Source organism: Daphnia pulicaria, chromosome 1 (genome assembly GCF_021234035.1).
Source record: "Daphnia pulicaria isolate SC F1-1A chromosome 1, SC_F0-13Bv2, whole genome shotgun sequence".
Taxonomy (NCBI): domain Eukaryota; kingdom Metazoa; phylum Arthropoda; class Branchiopoda; order Diplostraca; family Daphniidae; genus Daphnia; species Daphnia pulicaria.
Window position 1 is genome coordinate 41,513,551 of NC_060913.1, and position 18,914 is coordinate 41,532,464.

The 18,914-nt window shown below is 41.0% G+C and overlaps 5 protein-coding genes and 1 pseudogene across 5 annotated transcripts in view; 2 read left to right on the forward strand and 4 right to left on the reverse strand.

The window, feature by feature from the left end:
• LOC124320274 (peroxidase-like) overlaps positions 1–11,390 on the reverse strand; it is a 136,888-nt gene extending 125,498 nt beyond the window's left edge. Inside the window, exon 1 of the mRNA XM_046783077.1 lies at positions 11,368–11,390. The gene's annotated coding sequence lies outside the window, so the exon portion shown is untranslated. The remainder of the gene's footprint in view (positions 1–11,367) is intronic.
• The window catches only part of LOC124320441, a 313,411-nt pseudogene that overhangs the window by 138,920 nt on the left and 155,577 nt on the right, over positions 1–18,914 (forward strand).
• LOC124320289 (proton-associated sugar transporter A-like) lies at positions 69–6,586 on the reverse strand. The gene is made up of 11 exons (XM_046783096.1): positions 6,100–6,586; positions 4,394–4,656; positions 3,060–3,350; positions 2,825–2,926; positions 2,150–2,292; positions 1,886–2,050; positions 1,559–1,792; positions 1,295–1,425; positions 1,186–1,229; positions 975–1,105; positions 69–452 (listed from the first exon to the last, which is right to left on the reverse strand). Exons 1-11 carry the CDS (start codon positions 6,312–6,314, stop codon positions 222–224), a joined length of 1,950 nt encoding a protein of 649 aa, XP_046639052.1. The 5' UTR covers positions 6,315–6,586; the 3' UTR covers positions 69–221.
• LOC124324711 (homeobox protein MSH-D-like) lies at positions 7,814–8,903 on the reverse strand. Its single transcript, XM_046784388.1, has 3 exons — positions 8,585–8,903; positions 8,412–8,515; positions 7,814–8,269 (listed from the first exon to the last, which is right to left on the reverse strand). The coding sequence occupies exons 1-3, from the start codon at positions 8,901–8,903 to the stop codon at positions 7,814–7,816; spliced, it is 879 nt and encodes a 292-aa protein (XP_046640344.1).
• On the forward strand, positions 12,811–14,921 carry LOC124320330. Its single transcript, XM_046783173.1, has 7 exons — positions 12,811–12,951; positions 13,032–13,073; positions 13,147–13,450; positions 13,527–13,681; positions 13,759–13,960; positions 14,023–14,274; positions 14,348–14,921. Exons 1-7 carry the CDS (start codon positions 12,835–12,837, stop codon positions 14,836–14,838), a joined length of 1,563 nt encoding a protein of 520 aa, XP_046639129.1. The 5' UTR covers positions 12,811–12,834; the 3' UTR covers positions 14,839–14,921.
• Positions 16,499–18,279, reverse strand: LOC124320407. Its single transcript, XM_046783288.1, has 3 exons — positions 17,667–18,279; positions 17,453–17,561; positions 16,499–17,389 (listed from the first exon to the last, which is right to left on the reverse strand). Exons 2-3 carry the CDS (start codon positions 17,551–17,553, stop codon positions 16,672–16,674), a joined length of 819 nt encoding a protein of 272 aa, XP_046639244.1. The 5' UTR covers positions 17,554–17,561; positions 17,667–18,279; the 3' UTR covers positions 16,499–16,671.

Consider the following 18,914-nt stretch of genomic DNA (forward strand, 5'->3'; position numbering starts at 1 on the left):
CGACAAAGGATGCAGCACAGGCCCATATATGCCCACGCAGACAAACACAAATTCTTATTCAAGTCGAGTGATGATCTACTTTCAGAATTTATTTCTTTTTTTTTCAATGTTGTTATTTTGATTTGAACAGTTAATAATATTAAGTTTTAAGAAACATCGATGATCAAAACCAACTGACGACACACGATAACAAGTTTTGGGTGGGAGACAAAAATTCCAAGCTACAAGTCAAGGTACATGACTTGAGAGGCGGACATGCTTCCGCAAAAACTTAGAACTGCAGCTGACACTATGACGGCGGTAGTGCTGCCTGCGGCAGAAATGATTGAACCCATTGAAGACGAGAGGATGAACTGAGCCAAGAAGACCATGGAGGACACGAGAGCGACGTCGGTACCAAGACCTCGGACGGTCGTCGAACACTGACGGGTTCCGCTGGCATCCTCGGCAAACTTTGGCGTTTGAAAATAAAACAAGATAAAGAAAGGAATGCACATATAATAAAGCCAATTAATTTCCACAGTCGCATATTGTGTGACAGTTGACAGTCTGTTCTCCCAAAAGAACAAAACAAAAGTAGGTCATCGAAAAGGTGAGAGCTTATCCGACATGTCATCTGACGTCACAGTTAATTTGGCTATCGTCACTGCATGTATAATATACTTTGTACGAAAAACTTGAAAGGATTGACGTGAAAATGTTAATCCCCCGGCCGGGTTTCCCGGTCTACGTGATTCGTTCCCAACACATATTGCCCGTTCGAAGCTTATCGATACGTCTGCTGGCATGTCCTGCGTGACCTTATACAGTCTCAGCTCCAAAATACTTTCAGTTATCTATATTTGACATGTCGAAAATCAAAAATGTTTCCTTTCGGGAGGGGTGAAACCTGAAACGTATTACAAAGTGAACGAAAGCGCGGCAGGGGAGTCATAAAAATATACCAACCTCAAAAGAGCATATATTATACGTACCACTTGAGATGCGTGGTAATGGGCCACCAGCAAGTAGGGCATGGTGAACAGAGTTGAGTACATGACGCCGGCCGTCCAGGAGAAGATGATAACGCCAGCCGGACTGCGTGTCACAGCCATTAGTATCATACCTGTTTTCGGCCAAACAGGAAATAATGTCATTCGATTATCAGTCCCGAACAACTAGAGAAAATTAAGGAAATAAATGTACCGAAAGTGTAGACTAGTTGACCGGCCATGTAAACCTGTCGCGCCCTGTTTGAAAAAGAAAATTCAAAAGTTTCAAACGTTTGATGGCAATGATTTCTGTGTAATATTACTTGAATCGTTTGACGAGTCGCTCGATGATGAAAGAGTAGCAAGAGCAGGATAACGAGTACATGGCCATGCCCCAGCAGGCGAAACGGACGCCTTCCTCGTAAATTTCCCGTTCAACACTTCCCACTGGAGCCTGTGTGTGAATGTGTGGGAAAATGGTTTTCACAAAAAGCAATTGTTATTTCTTGTTCCTTTCTTTTCTTTTGTCAGATTCTTGACCGCAAAGTTGTTACGAGAGATTAGCCAAGTGGAAATAACAACCCGACCTTGGGATTACCACCGAAGACGGCCTCGCCGACGAAATCGGTAAAGTAGAGCGAGTAGCAAACGAGCGACATCCAACAAAACAGGTTCGTCAAGCAGAGGATCCTCATCGATTTCGGCATGTAGATGATGGAGTGAACGTATTCGCGCAGACTGATCTCACCCACGTGCGGTATGGCTTGAATTTCCGGTTGGTCGACCTGCTGCTGCTGGCCAGGATCTTGATAAAATTCATTCTGAAATGCGCAGGAATCCAGCAAGGTTTTCATTTTAGAAATAATCCATTTCTCTCCAAGTGTATAATATAAAAACTTGTTTATAAATATAACCTGGTTATTGGGGTACTCGGTGAAAGTCGACTCTTGGAATCCGGGATTATCGAGACCCGTGTGATTGACTTGCGGGGGATTGTCGCCCATGGTTCCGTACGTCTTGGAAGCCTCGTAATCCTCGTCGAACTTGCCGTACGTCTGTCCTTCCAACATCCGGCGTTCCTTAATATGTTTGATTGCATCATTCAATCAGAGTGTAAATCGGGGTTATATTTGTCTAGACTAGAGTGTGTGTGTTTGTAAAAAAAAAAGCTTACATACATTGACCATGTCGATATTGGAAGTGTCGGAGAGGACGTCGAGCGGGATCTCACTGAAGCTGTACAACGTGACGATGACGCACGCGATGAATATGAATGTCACCAGTGTAAACACGGCCCTGACGTGTCCACCCAGCATGACGCCTATAGACACCGGGGTCGAGAAATCGGGTGGAAAAAAAGAAATCGTATACACTATAGTTTATCGGTTTGACTCTACATCGAAATATGGAAGGGTCTTCTTCTCCTTCCACATAGCGAGAGAACATTGGGCTGGATTCATCCAATGACTTATACAGTCGAATAAACTACCGAATAACACGAACGCTATATATAGACTTCAAGTTACTGAAAACTTTGTCCATAAACTCTTTTTAGGGGCTTTACAAATAAAATTGTCAACATATTCGTACATACATTATACGTAGAATTGCATGTATATATATACCCAATGGACGACGTGGGTTATATTATAAGGAATTTCTGAACTTTGCATTGGAATCGTCAGAATTTTTTTCTACATGGTCACGGAGTTTTGTTTTCGAGACCATAAAATGGAGTCACGCAAGCGCTTGCCAGTTATAGAACTATTTTCCTTATTCTTGTGTGTCTATAGGGTGTTATCTGATTTCATCAATCTTTGTATAACAGAACGAATTCAATTAAGAATATTTACCGATAAACGTGGCGTCCCAATTAATTCCACCCATTGCGTAGCCTAATGATCCTCCGAGTCCGGCCATGATTGTGAATGTGCTCAAACCTAATGCGTGATCCTCTACAGTCACAGGTTGAAACAAAATAAAAATAATAATAATTTAGGGTAATTACATATCATCATGTATGATCTAGCGTTATCAAATCGTCTGCATCTGTGGCGGGAGGGAGAGATGAATGATGATGGCAACAACCTGGAATGCAGACGTCCAGGAGATAAGCCCGCGAAGGGCTCTGGCAAGCGTCGGCATCAAAGTCAAGGAGAACGGTGCCCAAAACGGTCAGGAAAATGCCCCACGGATGGGAAGACGTGTCCACCACTTCATTGATAACGTCCGCCTCGTCCGCCACGGCTGTCGAGTTAACCAGAAAATTACCGCCGCCGCCGCCGCCCGTTTCCATCTTCTTGGCCAAAAGTTCCTCCTCCGGGTAGACGTCGCCCATGAGCTGGCCGAAATATTTGCCGTTGGGTACCAAAAGTAAGCCTAAAAATAAAAATTTCACACACATGAAAATGTGTAGAGGCTACATCATATATGCCTTTATATGTAGTGCACTATATAACTATGCGTACAGGATGTGATGGAACCCGGATGGAACCTTTTATATATTATCAAACGAGGTAAAGGTCCTCCTGCTTGTGTGTATAGGTCCTCAAAGGTTGGGGCCAGTTCACTCACCAGACGTTGCGCAGCTGTGATGGAGGGTGGGGGATATCTAAGCGTTGTTGGTTCTTTTGTCAATGTCGATCCTTATATACGTCTATGGAGTTTTCTATTGTGCGTATATAGTCCCCGTGTGGATGACTGTGACGTGAGATGCCCTTGCAGCAGAAGAGAGTTTCCTTCTCACCTTCACAGAGTCTGTCAGCTTGAATACACTTCATTCTTATCTCATAGGCTCTGTGTTTTTTTCTTTTTAGTTTAGTTTAGTTTTTTTCTTCAGGAACACGTTAAAAGGATTTCATAGAAGAAAAAAAAAATGACTGCCGGTGGTGCCTCCATTGTTGAATCAATTACAGCTTGAAAATTGATATTTCCATAATAATTCTACACACACACAGCCCGATCTTAACTGCTGTACAAACAACTTTTTTTTTTCACTTTTTATTCTCCTATGAAATCAATGACAAGAAAGAAAAAATAAAAAGGTTCGAACGTGGAGTCTAACAATAGTTGTACGGTACTTTATTGGCCCAAATTCTTATTCTATCAATTCTTTTTTTTTCTCAATTTCTAAATCCGTTCTTTTATTGCCTGTTTTCTCTCAAAAGACTTTTTCTGTCACAAGCTATTAGTTTCACTATTGAAAGTTCGTCTCACGAATGATTGACACGACATTATTTGCTGTGACAAGGACTTCCACAATAATTATTATTCCTCATACCGGTCGCAAAAGTATGAAACACGGGCGGTTTTTTCGCTATTGAAATCCGCCCCTGAGATTATGATTATTTCTCGGGGAGCCCCCAAAGTATAAATAACAAATTGTAATAGTTTTCTATTTTTAGATCATATCACATACTGACCTAAAATGATGCCGATGGACAAAAGGATGATGAAAGGCCGTCTGCGTCCAAGCCGTGATTTGCAGCGATCGCTGAACGAGCCGAGTAGTGGCGTGAGAAAGAAGCCGATCATTGGACTGAGGCACCAGATGAGCGTCATGTTGCGGTGCTGGATGCCGATGCCCAGAAGTGTCGGCGAGACAAAGGCCGTTTCGGCCGAGTAGGCAAATTCGATGCCCATCACGGCCGCCGAAACGCGGACCAACTCTGCTCTCGATTTCCTCCTGCAATCAAAAATTGAAATCGAGTTTTTAAAAAAATTCGAATCAAATGGCGCCATTTTTAAAATCTAATTTCTATTTTTTCAAATCGTTCAATCGACATTATTTTGAGGTCATCTGAAGAATAGAACCTCCCGTTTTTTTTTAATATGGTGGGCCTATATATTTATTGTCGCCGAATAGTTTAGACACGGTCGTGAAGTATAAAAGCGAGCGCGCTCTATTCAAATGGAAATCTAATACGAGGGGATAGAAGAAGGAAAAAAAAAAAGCTATGTTACACCGCGTGGTGTGGTTTTTGCGCGGGCGCACCAGCAGCAATTCAATTTGATCTAAAGTTCCCCCGTGTGTTTCGCACGAGAACATAAACAACCGATAGAGAGAGAGCAGCTCGCCAAGAGTGTATATTTATAGGGTCTATACCGCGCCCGATGACCTAATAGAAAATGTAGAACCAAATAAAGGGACAAAAATTCAACGAGAAATATACGAGGGAGAAAAAGTGGGTCCGGCGGCATCAACGCAGTCTGGCGCACATCACACACTCTTTCCTTCATTGATCATTTAATATCAAAAGGTTTCCATCACAGGGTGTGCGCCTTATGGTCTTGGGATATTTTTTCTTTTTTTGTTATTTTTCTTCCATCAATTCAATTGCGGGGATCTCTTTTCAGATGTTGAATTTGATTTCTTGGCCATTAAACTTCGACAACGAACTCTTTGCGGCGCTTAATAAAAATCCTTAGAGCGGATCTCTATTATATAATAGCGCTAATTACAAGCCCTGCTGTTGCTCCTGCTTTTTCTTAATGGATTTCATTTAGTTGAGGAGAAAAGAAGACGTGCACAGTTCACTGATCTTGCATCATCAATCGTTATTCGGTTTAGATTCTAATGCAAAAATCGCCCGCGACGGTTTTGGAATGGGGGGAATAAAACCAGTTCGTCTGATTTTCACACATTATAGCCAACAAATGAAGGGGGGATCAATTCCCCGTCTATTGGAAATTTGTAGACTACCATTTACGTCATGTGTCGCAATGTCAATTTATTCAATTTCTGTCTTGAACCTTTTTTATTATTTTTATTCCAAGACGAAAGAAAAAATACCAGCTGCTGCCAGAATTACGGTCTACCTCCTAATTGGATTATTCGGCGACTCCCCTGTTTTTCTCTATTATGTAACACCGTTGGTTGGCTTGACGCTCTCACTAGGTAAATACACACCGTGTGATGATAGGAAAAAAAAGGCTTTAGAAAATTTGACAGCAGTGCGGAACGCGCATCTGAGCCGCTGGAAAGAAAAAAGACTGTATCTTACTAATTGGATTAAATAGCATCGCTTTTTTGGTGTGTTCTATTTTATTTTAAGTTGCGGCGTTAAATTCAGAAAGAGAAAACATCAAATTTAATTATTTTAAAAAAAAAAATCTGATATGCTATTACCTGTAAACGTGGGAATAGTCGCCATCGTTGCCTTTATTCAAACTGTCGATGGCTTTCTCCTTCAAACCGGAGATTTTCTCCGACGTCTTCGCTTTGATCCCATGCAGTCCACCTCCTTGGGTGGAAACGTTCTCCTGGAATGCGTGCCAGACATCCAGAGCCCTACCTTTGAGCAGGTGGAGATTGCCCGTGTAACCGGCCAAACGCTCAGCCATAGTTTATTATCAATTGATGGGAGCCAACAATAGCACAACTTTGGGGTTCAAATATTTACAACAGGTCTCTCTATTCTATGTGTGTAAACCAGAAGCGCCGGTCCCACGTATAAACAACACAACAACCACCCAATCACTGTTTACTATACCCGGATCAAAAAATCCGCGGTTGTTGCACGCGCGTTTCTACCCCCTTGTGCGTCAAGGAGAAGGAAAAAAAGGACTCTTTCGGCCAAGACCAAAAGTAGTTGTGTTCAACAGACATACTGACGTACTACACCCCCCCCCCCCCCAAAAAGTGTGAGAGTCCCGAAAAGATCCCGGTGCAAGTCAAACATTGGAAGGGAACGATTCCTGGGCGCAAGCGTCGCGGGCGTGTATATGTACAGAGAGAAGCCCAACCGAGGGCATTGTCTAGTTTCACAGAACCGAATAAGGCAAATGTATTTAAGATGAAAAGCCCCGAAAAAAAAACAAAAAAACAGAGGAACCCCCACCAGCATATAGTATAGAAATCCTTGTCGATGAGAGGGGTGACCCTATGCACACAGTTTGCATTTCGGTTGGGGGGGAAGAAAATAAGCTCCCGCGTGTATATATTTTGTAGCCAATGTGTGGAATAAAGCTTTTCTTATAAGTTGTCAGCTCCTCTAATGAGCCCCTATAGGGGGGAGTTGGGCTATGAGGTTTCTGTCAAAAGCAAACGTCATCAATCCAAAGTCTCCAATACAACCCAGTGGCATTAATGACAGCGATCTAACCGGCCCACACATGTCGAATAGAAAACCGTAATGATCCTTTATATACTAATGAGACTGACAGACATGCAAATAAAACCAACACAGAGAATTAAGTGTAGACGTGTTTCACTATTTTTCTGTCTGTTATTTGCAGCTTAAGTTGTTTAGAAAAATCCGGAGCATCAAAGATTTTCTGTTGTATGGAAAAAAAAAAAAAAAACAGAATGTCAAAAAAGTTTAAACAACGACAACAACAATAAAGGTCCGGGCGCTCAAGAGCGGAGAGCACCGAAGCGGAATAGATCATTTGTAATAAAGAGGGAAAATGGCGACGAGGGGACACACACAGATATTTATAGTGTACCAGAGGAAAAGAGCAGGCTTTTTTTTTTATATATATCGTCGAAACGGGTGTAAGTAACGTCTGGTACCGGACTGATAAACTGCTGTTATATACGCGCAAACTATTGAAAGAAAAAAGGAAAAAAAGAGACAGACAGACACGATGGCCTGTGCTGTGTGTGCCGACCGACTGTTAGCTACAAGATAAAACGCCCCTTCCGACATGTATAAAGAACTGGCGACGACAATTTTCGATCAATTCTTCTTCTTTTGCCTTTGGCTCTGGTATATATTACAAGTGATATTATATATAGGAGAGAGAGTGCGCGCTCCAACTGAGGGATGGTGTCAAATTGGATACATTTCCGTCGATTGGCGACAGCAGCGGTTGGTCGCTACTGGGCGCTGTATATATTTCTATGGCTGCTGTGACGGAGTGTCGCTCCTGTGGGAGTCGATAGGAGCTTGTCCGACGACACAAGGAATAAGAAGATGATGATCGTCGAATCGTCTTCCGGCTGCCACTGGCTGTTGTTGGGACTGGATCGTCTTATTCCAAGGCGACAGATTGCTGTTGTACACGACGTTGTTATTAGCCACTGGATGCTGCTGCTGGGATGTTTGGTGTTGTTGGGCTGACGACGACGACGACGTCCAATTAACCATCCACAACGATGGCACCGTCGAGCTGATGAATGGCCTGCCGCTGGCCGAGTCGATAGGCGAAGGAGCCGCGCTTAGTTTAAATCGAGCCGTCATTTGTTTCTTCCACTTGGTGCGCCGATTCTGGAACCAAGTTTTGATCTGCACTTCTGTCAGCGACAAGCTTTTCGATAATTCCATCCGCTTATTCACGCTCAAGTATTTGTCCACCTGATGGTTGTCCAATAATTCCAACAAATCAGATTATAGACCGTTATAACTGGATATGTGTTTCCAGCGAGAAACTCACTGCCATCTAGGGTGTTCCCTAGTCGTTACGTTCCGTAAACATTTTATTTTGAAAAATCTATACCTTAAATTCGGATTCGAGCTGTTCCAATTGTTTGACACTGTAAGCCTGTCTAGGTTTTCGATCGGCTCCTGGCCGGCGATGTCTGCGACCGACAGGTTTCGGTGCTAAAAAAAATTAATTAGGCCAAAATAATTCATAATCCAAATAAACAAAACATTTAAAAAACTCTTTACCTTGAAGAGTGAAGAAAGGCGGTCGGATGGTCTGACTGAACCATCCTCGGTTAAAGAATGGCGGGCATCCGTAACTGTTTTGCAACCAGGAAGAAGCGTCCGGAAAATGAGTGGAAGACGAATTTCCCGCCGTCTCTTCAATGTTGCGGCGGAATAAATCTTCTTCATCGCAACTGCTATTGCTGCTGGAACTGCTGGCGGCTGATAATTCGACGTCTTTAATATCCGCCGCTATCTCTTGCCGATCGTCCGAGCGCTCAACCCCAAGGATTCGCTCGATGGAAAAATCCAGGCGATTGTTTGGCTTCCGCTCCGTCATCACGCGTTCAGTTCAGCGGAGCGTCTTGCGACAAACTGGCGGTAGCCGAGCGGATGTTTCCGACCAAAATTGAAAATCACCTGTGCAACTGCTGTGCTGGTCTTCCTCTTCAATGCCATCGAATGAAAACGAGAGAGAGAGAAAAATACATAAGAAAATAACAAGTCGTAAATAATCTTCTTTTCTCTATTCAGGAGCGTGAGGAAGGTGCATAGTGCGCCGAGGGACAGGCGCAGAGTGATCACGCCAGCATAGGACTGGGGGGGGGGGATGGTCATATCGTATTCGGCATACATCAACTGTGCGTTTATTTGATCACGTTGTTCGCACCTTGATATGGCCGAGAGAGAGAGGGCGGGTTTTCTGATATGACAAACGGGTGTTTACCCAGAACAGAATCTCGTACGACATCGCTAAGTGGTGGTTATACTTCTCCGGTGCTGTGTCTCCCGATGGGAGCATTTGATTCACGCGCAAACATTAGTTGCAGGGAGAGATGCGGGAGAAAAAGAGATTCATGTTGCTTTGAAACGGTGAGACTGGACAACAACAGGGCGCTACATCTTATGGTGCTGTAATCACTTTTGCTGTGGCCATGACGAACGTTTATGGGCTACTCCTGTGGGAAGAAGCAGTTTAGATCATCTCGGACAAGGCAGCAGATTTACGATGGCCAATTAGCGCTGGGAACTTTCCATCACACGCTTGTCATGCATATATCTATCCCGCTGTGTGTCTGTGTGTGTATATATCTAAACACTTAAACAGTCTCGACGATATGGCGTTAATTATCGAGCCCCACCCCCAAAAGAAAAAAAGGCTATGCGAAAATGTCATCGATGAACATTTGTTTGTTCCACCAATTATATTGGAAAACGTTTCAACTTTTTTCCAGCACACACCTTTCTTTCGTTTAACCGTGGCAGCTGGACACATCTCGCCAATGGTGTACAGATGACCGTAAATGGTTATTATCGGTCAGTAGAGTCACTTGAAAATATTCTTTCCCATTCGGAGCAAAAGGGCCTAGTACAACACTTGAGGGCCTAATCTATTATTAGTGTTCACGCTTCTGATTTCAACGTCGATGAGAACACGGCCAGAAAGAATGAGATAAACGTACTGCTACACCGCAGACCGGTGGTGGTGTAGTAGCTGCATAGATACATGCGCATTCATGAATTCTCGGTAGGGGGGTAAGAGGGTTTGTGGGGGGGATATTTATACACCGCTCCTTTTGATATTGTGTATAGATGCAAAATGGAGCGGCAATAAACTACTGATCGCACTATAGGCCTATATATGCACGGAGCTTCATAAATGATGATGCTCATCTATCTCTTTCTCTCTCGTTTGCTGCTGTACACCGCTTTGTAGTACCATCGCCGCAAGAGAGACTGTATTAGACTATAACAGGGTTATATACATTTATATGTGAATGAGCCGGCGGCACAGAACATATCTTTTGGACGTCCCTGAATCAGCCACTTGAGAGTTCCATCAGCCGTTTCATTGATTCGATTCCCTTCACTGGAAGATCAACAGGGTCGTTTACCGACAACTGCTGCCGTGTACCGATGATGAGAACAGCTCTGAAAACTGGACGATGGACTCTCTTTTTCTTCCCTCATCCACTTTGAGGTGAATATGTTTGTCCGTGAAACGGTCCTCTGCTGCTGCTGTCATAGGCGCAGCTGAGGAGGGCCAGAGTTCTTCCCACGACTGTGAGGGCCGCCACAGTGGTCGAAAAACACATCATCGAACATTATAGCCGTTCCCTCTTCCTATTCCTCAATGGGTATAGGTGAATATCTTGTGTGCTGCAGCCGCCCAAATAGCGTCAATCTCTCTCTCTATAGGCAATATGTGCGCACGGTATTTTCATAAACGGGCGAGAGTTTCGGAAAAACAGATTGAATGGGGCAATAATATCACGGGAAAACTGACCGAAAAACATGTTTTCGTTATGTTTCTTCGCTTGTGTATGTAAACACATACTATCTTTCACATCAGTATTAACAGCACTGTAAATGTAGAGGGGCTTGTTGTGTTGTCGAAAGTGCATTTTCAAAAGATAGGGTTTGCTGGGGTTTGCTGTTGACTGTTGATGGAATTGAGCGTTGCCACATCATCTAAGCGCACCCTACTGAAGTGCTGGTGTGGCGGCAAGACCCCAAAAAATTTTTCAAGTTGTAGCCTACTTTGCTTCAAGTGTTTCAAGTTCAAATATCTCTGAATTTGATTGTTTAAGACAAAGTTGCGAGGTACAAAAACAGGCCTGATCTGAGGTGGTTCTACGCGTGAACTATTTAATGAACCCTGACTGAGAAAAACAAAAAGAGCAAGGGACAACAGTTTCGGCCAACTGTATGGGCAGGAGTAATCGTACTCCGTACTACATAACGATTTAAAATCAACGCACCCAAATAGTCAAAAAGGAAGAATAGGAATTCATTGTTCCTACCTTTGTGCCTGGGAAATTCAGCCAGGCAACCATCCACAAGTGCTCCATCTGCAGAAACGTTGAATCCACCAGGAGGGATAAGTTAGAGGGAGTCATCGTGCTGAATACACCCACACTCGCATACACGAGGACATTTGAGAGAAAGGGGAATCGAAGAGCTGTTTTTCTAAATAAAAAAAATTCAACAATGAGTTACAAAAAATATTTTCAGAAACAATAAGAAGCAGGGAAAAGTTGAAAATAACACAGTTGTAAACAAGGATGATATAACTTAATAATTTCTAATAAAAAGGAGAATTGAATAAAAGGTTTTCATGTAATACACTACATAATTTATGCAAGTCATTTAATGGCGTAATTTATGCATCATTAAAAATTCTGGTAGGTCACATGCAGGTTAATAAAAAATTAAAAGTAATGAAAATTACTACCTAGCAGGTGATGATACTGAGATTGTTGCTGATGATAGGAGGTCATGAGTCAAGTCATATGACTGGAGGTCCAGCACAAACAAAAAACTTTGCTGTTCCGATGGCTGGCTCATCAGGCCTCAAGTCTGCACAGAGGAATATGTTACATATAGTGTAAACAAACTGCCATGCATTGACAAGGGGATAAATAATGCTAGCACAAAATAAGTAACAATTTCCAAACTTGTGAATAGTTTACCTCTTCTATTTAAGCTAGTTAATAACTCTTCCATTTAAGCTCCCAGCACAGTCATCCCATTTTTATTTTGAGTATTTACCTGCCAAACAGAAGAGGTTGAGAACCTCATATACCATGGTGGAGAGCATGGAAAGCTGCGACACCAAAGTTGACATAACCAAATTTTTATCATTTTATTTTCGTGCACACGTTCAAAAAAGTGATCGGTTCTTTCGTTCTTTTCGATTTTCGAAACTTGTAAGCAGACGACACTGATCTTCTAATTAGCAATACTTAAGATATCGATTAGAATTTATTAAAAATCGACCCGCTTTTTAAATGACTCGTTTCTTATTTACTAACTATATTAATAAAAAATAAATATATTAAAATAACTGTATTATTAACGATAAATTTACACGCGATTGGTAGACTATAAAGATTTTTTTTTCGATTATAAGAGATCATTTCCAATTTTGCTTTCAAGATGTGATTGACATATTTAGGAAAAGCAAATAATTGTGATAAGAAGAGCAAAAACAAATCAAAAACTAAAATAATAAAAACTGTAAGATTATCAATTAGGGTATTTACCGAATCATTGGTTTATCGGTAACGGTTTAAAATGTATGTATCCACGTATATACAATAGCATCGATACACAATTGAGGTTATGTCCACATTTGACGTGCAATATCTTTTGGAACACTGCAGCCTTTAAAATTTCCCGTGACGCAATGGCTAGCATATACCGTATCACTCATATAAATTAAGATTCGTCGTTCATATAAAATACAGTACGGCTACTAGCCAATTCTAATGACAATGGCTCGCTTCTTATTTATTGCAGGCATTTTGGTGATCGCTTGGTCGGATTCTTCGACCAGTTCAGCCATATCAGTGGAGGAACAAGTGCGTCAGCTGAGAGAAAACTATGTAAGAACTAAGGACACGTATATTTGCCGAGTCATCTCTTTTCGCATATAATTCTCATTTACATTTTCTTGTCTCGACAGATTCAATTCAAGTATTCCGCGGAAGCAAAAGACCAACAGAATGTAAGTTCGCCCAAATAGTCTATAATCTTGTTCTATAAAACATTGGTGGTACAAGGTAGCTTTTTTATTACAGACCGAAATCAGGGAAATGTTAATAACAAAAGTGGATGCACTCGAAACAAAAGTTATGCGTCTCGAGGCTCAATTAGAGCAACAAAATTCACTTCTTACATCCCTACAATCTAACGGTCAAACCCATTACAATTTGGTTTCAAACAAAACTCCCAGTCAGTCGACTTCAAAAAGTGCCATCGGAAGAACCTGCCGAGAAGTTCGTGCGGCCGATCCAGCGCTGGCTTCCGGCATGTACTGGATCGATCCTGACGGTCAGGGTGTTGGAGATGATCCCATCAACGTTTATTGTAACATGACATCAGGTAACCCGTTTCTAAACAGACTTGTTATAAGCTTATGGCTAATAATTTATCCATAATTTATGATTGAACGGCACAGGTTCGACATCCGTTTTACATGACAGTGAAATGGAGATGGATGTTGGGAAATGCGCTGATCCCGGATGTTACTCGAGAGCAATCAATTATCAAGCTACCACAAGGCAAATGATAGCCTTATCTGAGCTGTCTAATGAATGCCACCAGTCCATTAAAGTATAAATATCATCACTCTCACAGTTTTAAACTGAATAATTTGACTAACAAATTTATCTTAATTGAATTAAATCCAGTACGATTGCACCGCTGCCCCATTTGAGATCAACAACGTAGCCTATGCATGGTGGAATGACAGAATAGGAAATCCGAAATATTTTTGGTCGGGCAGCAACAGCAGCATCCACATCTGTCAGTGCGGAATCGATCAAAATTGCGTTGAAAGTTTTATGCCGTGCAACTGCGATTCCAGTCTACCAGCACCATTTGTCGACAGCGGTATAGTATTTGAATTACGATCTTAACACATAGAAATAATAATAAAAATAATGATTCTGCAGGGATAATAACCGACAAGAGTGTTTTGCCAATAACGCGTCTAAACTTTGGCAGAACGATTTTGGAATATTCTTCCGGAGTACACACACTCGGCAGATTCGAATGTTCGGGACAAGTAGTAGTCGAAGGAATGGCTTCTTCTTGTGAAGATTTATGGCGTATAGGACATACCTTGAGTGGCTTGTACTCCGTCATGGGAGTTGCGAAAGTCGAAAATATTTACTGTGATTTTACAAAGCTCCCTAACGATGCAGGTATATTATACAGTTATTTTCAAGTGTTGCAATGAATTTGAGAAATTTAATATACTTTGATTGATTATTATAGGTTTCGAGAAGTGGATTGGGTATGCTGATGTTAAATCACTGCCCGTTTATTTCTATGTTCAGAGAAACAATAGTTTTCCGAACGTAACAAATATTCCGCTCACCTTCGATACTGCAAAACTCAACGTTGGAGACGCAATGGATTTATCAACAGGAATTTTTACCGCACCTCGAACAGGAATTTATTTTTTCTCCTTTACCGGGATAGTGGTGTTTCCAACATCGTCCTCTATTATACAAGGCCTTCGCGTAGGCTTGTATTTGAATGGTAATCAAATTGGAGTAGGCGAAGCCGAAGATGCAAACACTATAAATGGTCAAAATGATGAATTGTCTCTTCAATCCACACTTAATTTACAAGCAGGAGATCAAATCTGTGTTCAGATTGAGCAAATCCAAGGAGCAGGGGCATTTCTCTTTGACTACCCTTATCATTTTACTCATTTTAATGGTTTGCTTTTAGAGGAAGATTTGAATTTATTACTACAGTAGTATTTACCGATAACAGAAACAATGTTTGGCTGGTCACCTATCACGTCACCTATTTCAAGCTGTATTAGTTTTCCTTTCTCCCGTCGGAAATCAAACTTTTTTATGAGTCTATTGCGACGATACACAACGAATAAAAGGAATAAAATTGGTTAGTTTCGATTCATTTTCGAACTTGTATGTTTTAAAACCTTTTACTGCTGATGCCCAAGGAGGTTTGTTTATGTTGTGATGTTATTAAGTGTTGTTAAACGTTGCTACATCATCTAACCGCACTAAATCAGTTAGTCACGATTCTATCAAATAAAACATCGTGAAATGCAGAAACTTTCATTTTTATTAAAGGAGAGTGGGGAAATTAATTGCTCTAATGGAGCCAGAAAACCAAGCCAAAAAGATAATGTGCGAAACTGGGATGGAGAAAATTGACTATAAGAAGACGGAGAACTACAAATCGACATCCTTGTCCAGTAAGGTTCAGCGTGAGATGTTTCGCCGTCCTGATCTAAGAACGCTAGCTGGACGAATCGATTTTGACAGGAATTTCCATCTCTTAGACTTCTGTGAATCAACAAATAAAAAGAAAGGAATAGTAATACATATAATAATGATATAAAAAAATATGTATCAAAGAAAAGAAAAATTAGAAGAGAATAATATACACCGAATTTCAGAATGTCTACTTCTGTAGCTACACAGAATTACCACTTCGTGATTCGTAGATTCCAATAGCTCCAGGTCACAACTATCGATAACTATGCCAAGTTATAGCTTCAACATATGCTAGCCAAATCCAATAATATTGGCATGAAATCGGCCACGATAACCCACTGGGGCTTTAATTAAGTTGTCCCCACATTTTCGTACATTTTTACTCTTCAGCGATTAACACCCTATCTGTTGTGATGAACATTAATGATGTCTGATCTGACGGGAGCGAAACACAAACCTACATGTTTCACCCGTACAGTGCGACGCCACATCCAGCTCACCCACCCGACCTCCTCCATAACTATATAAAAATAGCTAATGTTTTCATTTGTAGATGATCACCATACGTGCAATCTGGTGCGTCGATGTTAAAAACTATGATACACAATTTCAATTGATTTCGTTTCGAAGTCTCACAATCGTTAAAAAATTATTGGTTAAACTAGACTATTGCGCTAATGTAATTGGACGGAGAATGCTGGTTAAGATAATAAAGGCAAACAACGCCCATATCATGTTTTAAATAAATATTTTTTAGATTTTTTGTTATTTTTACAATGTCGGGGAGAAAATACAGGAGATCTGATCTTATCTCTTATGGCCACTGCAAATTTGAAAATTGCCATTGGCAGTTACCATGGTTACCGTATAAAACCGAAGCAGCAGACGACAAATGAGAAATATTTCTAAAAAATTGCTCGTTTGCTCGATCGTTTTGGCCTGGCTTGGGTTCTAACATAGTTAAAATTATTTAAATGCATTTCAAAACAGAATTTTTGCACTTATTGCAAAAATTATAACTTTGAATTGTTTACGGTATAAATATTTGTAACCAAACTTTATTTGTTTTAGGGAACTCTCGACCTGTGGATTTCTTTAAAATATAATTAAAGAATTAGCATATATGCTAATTCCTAATTTATTAAAAAGGTTCACAACCTATTACAAGGAATAAATACTGGAAAGTTTGTATTCATGTTCGAACTGAAACAATGATTTGTTGTAAAACCTTTTACTGGTGCCCGTGGTACCCGCCCTTAAATTATAATAAACAAGTCATAGGAAATAAATAAATCCGAGAAAACTTAGTGGAAGTGTGCAATGTAACAGAATTAATTGGCTTTGTTACTCCTCGGCCATCGTATTAAGATGTTCCATGGCAATGAATTTGGCGCTGTTGAGGAGACTCATCAATCGCGAATATTTGTGCGATCTTCTGCCCATATTCTTGAAACCGCTAACGTCGTCCGAAGAACGCTTGTTGATATTGTCGACGAATGAACAGAGTTGACCGAAATTTGTCCTGAAGGGCCCATTGGTGCAGAGACTTCGAATGACGAGAACGGTGAAAACGGCGCGGAGATTCACAAGCGCCAAAATGCCAATCACGGCCAGCGGACCAAGAATCAGAGGGAGAGAGATACCTAGAGCCAGGTGTTTCTTCGCAAACTTGTTCTTCTCTTGGTGATGCTCTTCGTAATCATGCGGCGCCAAATCCTCGGGTCCGTAATTGGGCACGGGATAGGAGGAAATCGGTGCAGAAGGGTAAGAAGGAGCAGAGTAAGCGGGTGAGGGGTAACCTTGTGAATAAGACGCGTATCCAGGAGCAGATAGACTCGATCCTGATAATGAGGAGTAGCTGTTTATGCCGGCGCTGGTGCTGTGTATTGGAGTGCCGCTGCTGTGGGACGCCGAGTCCCGAGAGCTAATTTTGCTGTAACCGCTGTAACCGTGATGGGATGACGGCAGATGCTGAGAATACCCAAGTTGATTACCATAATAACCTGTGCTCCGGCCACTGATTCCTTGCTTCCAATTGACATTGGTATCGTCCGTCAGTTCGCTATTCGTTTATAATTATTCAATAAGTCTTTGATCACATATTTTGAATAGAACAATAATTTACCTGGATTCAGTTAAACTATTTGACAAAAGTTCATCGGCTGCAGCCCAATAACTGACTAAAATAAAAACAAAGACTGGGAAGATTTGTTTGATGAGATTCATCTTTGGACCTGAAATGGATCAAGAAAATTCTCAAATATAGTTTGTGTTGTTATTTGTTACCGGAAATCAAGTGATGTACTGTATTATACAAGAACAAAAAGAGGAATAACTACCTTGATTAAAAGTAGGAGAAGGTTTGAAACAATAAATTCGGATCGACGTGCTTTTGTACTCTGTCGATGGCGTCACGGAATTAGCGATTTCATCCAAACAGTTATGGGTGGTCTAGCGATACGAGGGTGGCAGGAAGATTGAACAATAGTTTAGATAGACTGGTGTAAGATGCATGAATCGGTCATCAGGAACTAGGCTAACAATTCGGTATAACAGCTGTATAGAGTCAAGTTCGGTTTACCTTTCGGTACATGTACAACTATCGACAGAATCTCTTTTCGTGAATCGCGATGCCTATCTACTTTCGAACGAAAAATTACCGCTAGCTCTTATGTTTTGACAATTTCAGTATGCAAAGTTTCAGTGTACTGTACGTACATAATAATCGATGCCGCCCATCGATTTATTTCATCTATTAAATAAAATGTTACCTCCATCTCAAACAGTGATTGCGGGGAATAAATCTTATCTAACAAATAAATGAAAAAGTGACTGGAAAGAAAAACAAAATTGAGTTGCGTAAACATCTGGACGACTATGGTACCGTATTTTTCGACTGGCGACGCATAGAGTATGAAGGGTCGCACGTTGAACGATCCGGACGAGTTCACATATCGTGACTATAACGACCTTTTGTTGGTTACGGCCAATAGAACCGCTATGCGACTATCTACAGCAATTCCGTACTTACTACTTGATCTTTCCTTCCTTGATGTTATCTGATGGTCATATTTGCCTACATAGAAATTCACAGTTCAATGACGTTCTTATATGACCGATGGATTTAATATTTTCTTTTTGAAGGGTGGAGTATTTAAGCTAAGAATCTTATGGATTTACAGAATAGCACGTAGCGATCTTAATGTTTGTTTTTTATCAGCGTGATAATCTATATTGTCGTAATGTCGTTGTCATCTTGTGAAATGTTTTTGACAGTTGTACTGCGCAGCCATTCTCTCGATGTAGCCTATGCTATCAGTTATTCGTCTGTTTACACCACGGAGCCACATCGGTTGAGACGCAATAAAGTTTGATAACCGAACATTTGAAGGTGAAATTTAATAGAGCAACAAGTAAACCTTGATTTTATTGATACATACATTAATCATATATAATTAGAAAACACTGATTTTTGTATTGGATGAAAAATGTACATGAAGTAGTAGAAATGCTTCTTTTAATATAAATAAAACAGCAGATAAATTTGGGTACAAGATTGCATACAGCGACATGATACATGCATACAA

What these genes read in the sequence shown, in the direction of transcription:
- LOC124324711 (XM_046784388.1), bottom strand. Translation starts at nt 8,903, where the DNA reads ATGACGGAGCGGAAGCCAAACAATCGCCTGGATTTTTCCATCGAGCGA. An exon ending in GCCTTTCTTCACTCTTCAAG is followed by an intron (nt 8,516 to 8,584) that starts GTAAAGAGTTTT and finishes AATTTTTTTTAG; the next exon opens with CACCGAAACCTGTCGGTCGC. An exon ending in AGCTCGAATCCGAATTTAAG is followed by an intron (nt 8,270 to 8,411) that starts GTATAGATTTTT and finishes GACAACCATCAG; the next exon opens with GTGGACAAATACTTGAGCGT.
- LOC124320289 (XM_046783096.1), bottom strand. Translation starts at nt 6,314, where the DNA reads ATGGCTGAGCGTTTGGCCGGTTACACGGGCAATCTCCACCTGCTCAAA. An exon ending in CCGAGTACCCCAATAACCAG is followed by an intron (nt 1,793 to 1,885) that starts GTTATATTTATA and finishes TGCGCATTTCAG; the next exon opens with AATGAATTTTATCAAGATCC. An exon ending in CGACTCGTCAAACGATTCAA is followed by an intron (nt 1,230 to 1,294) that starts GTAATATTACAC and finishes TTTTTCAAACAG; the next exon opens with GGCGCGACAGGTTTACATGG.
- LOC124320407 (XM_046783288.1), bottom strand. Translation starts at nt 17,553, where the DNA reads ATGAATCTCATCAAACAAATCTTCCCAGTCTTTGTTTTTATTTTAGTC. An exon ending in AATAGTTTAACTGAATCCAG is followed by an intron (nt 17,390 to 17,452) that starts GTAAATTATTGT and finishes ATAAACGAATAG; the next exon opens with CGAACTGACGGACGATACCA.
- LOC124320330 (XM_046783173.1), top strand. Translation starts at nt 12,835, where the DNA reads ATGACAATGGCTCGCTTCTTATTTATTGCAGGCATTTTGGTGATCGCT. An exon ending in GTCAGCTGAGAGAAAACTAT is followed by an intron (nt 12,952 to 13,031) that starts GTAAGAACTAAG and finishes TTGTCTCGACAG; the next exon opens with ATTCAATTCAAGTATTCCGC. An exon ending in TTATTGTAACATGACATCAG is followed by an intron (nt 13,451 to 13,526) that starts GTAACCCGTTTC and finishes TGAACGGCACAG; the next exon opens with GTTCGACATCCGTTTTACAT.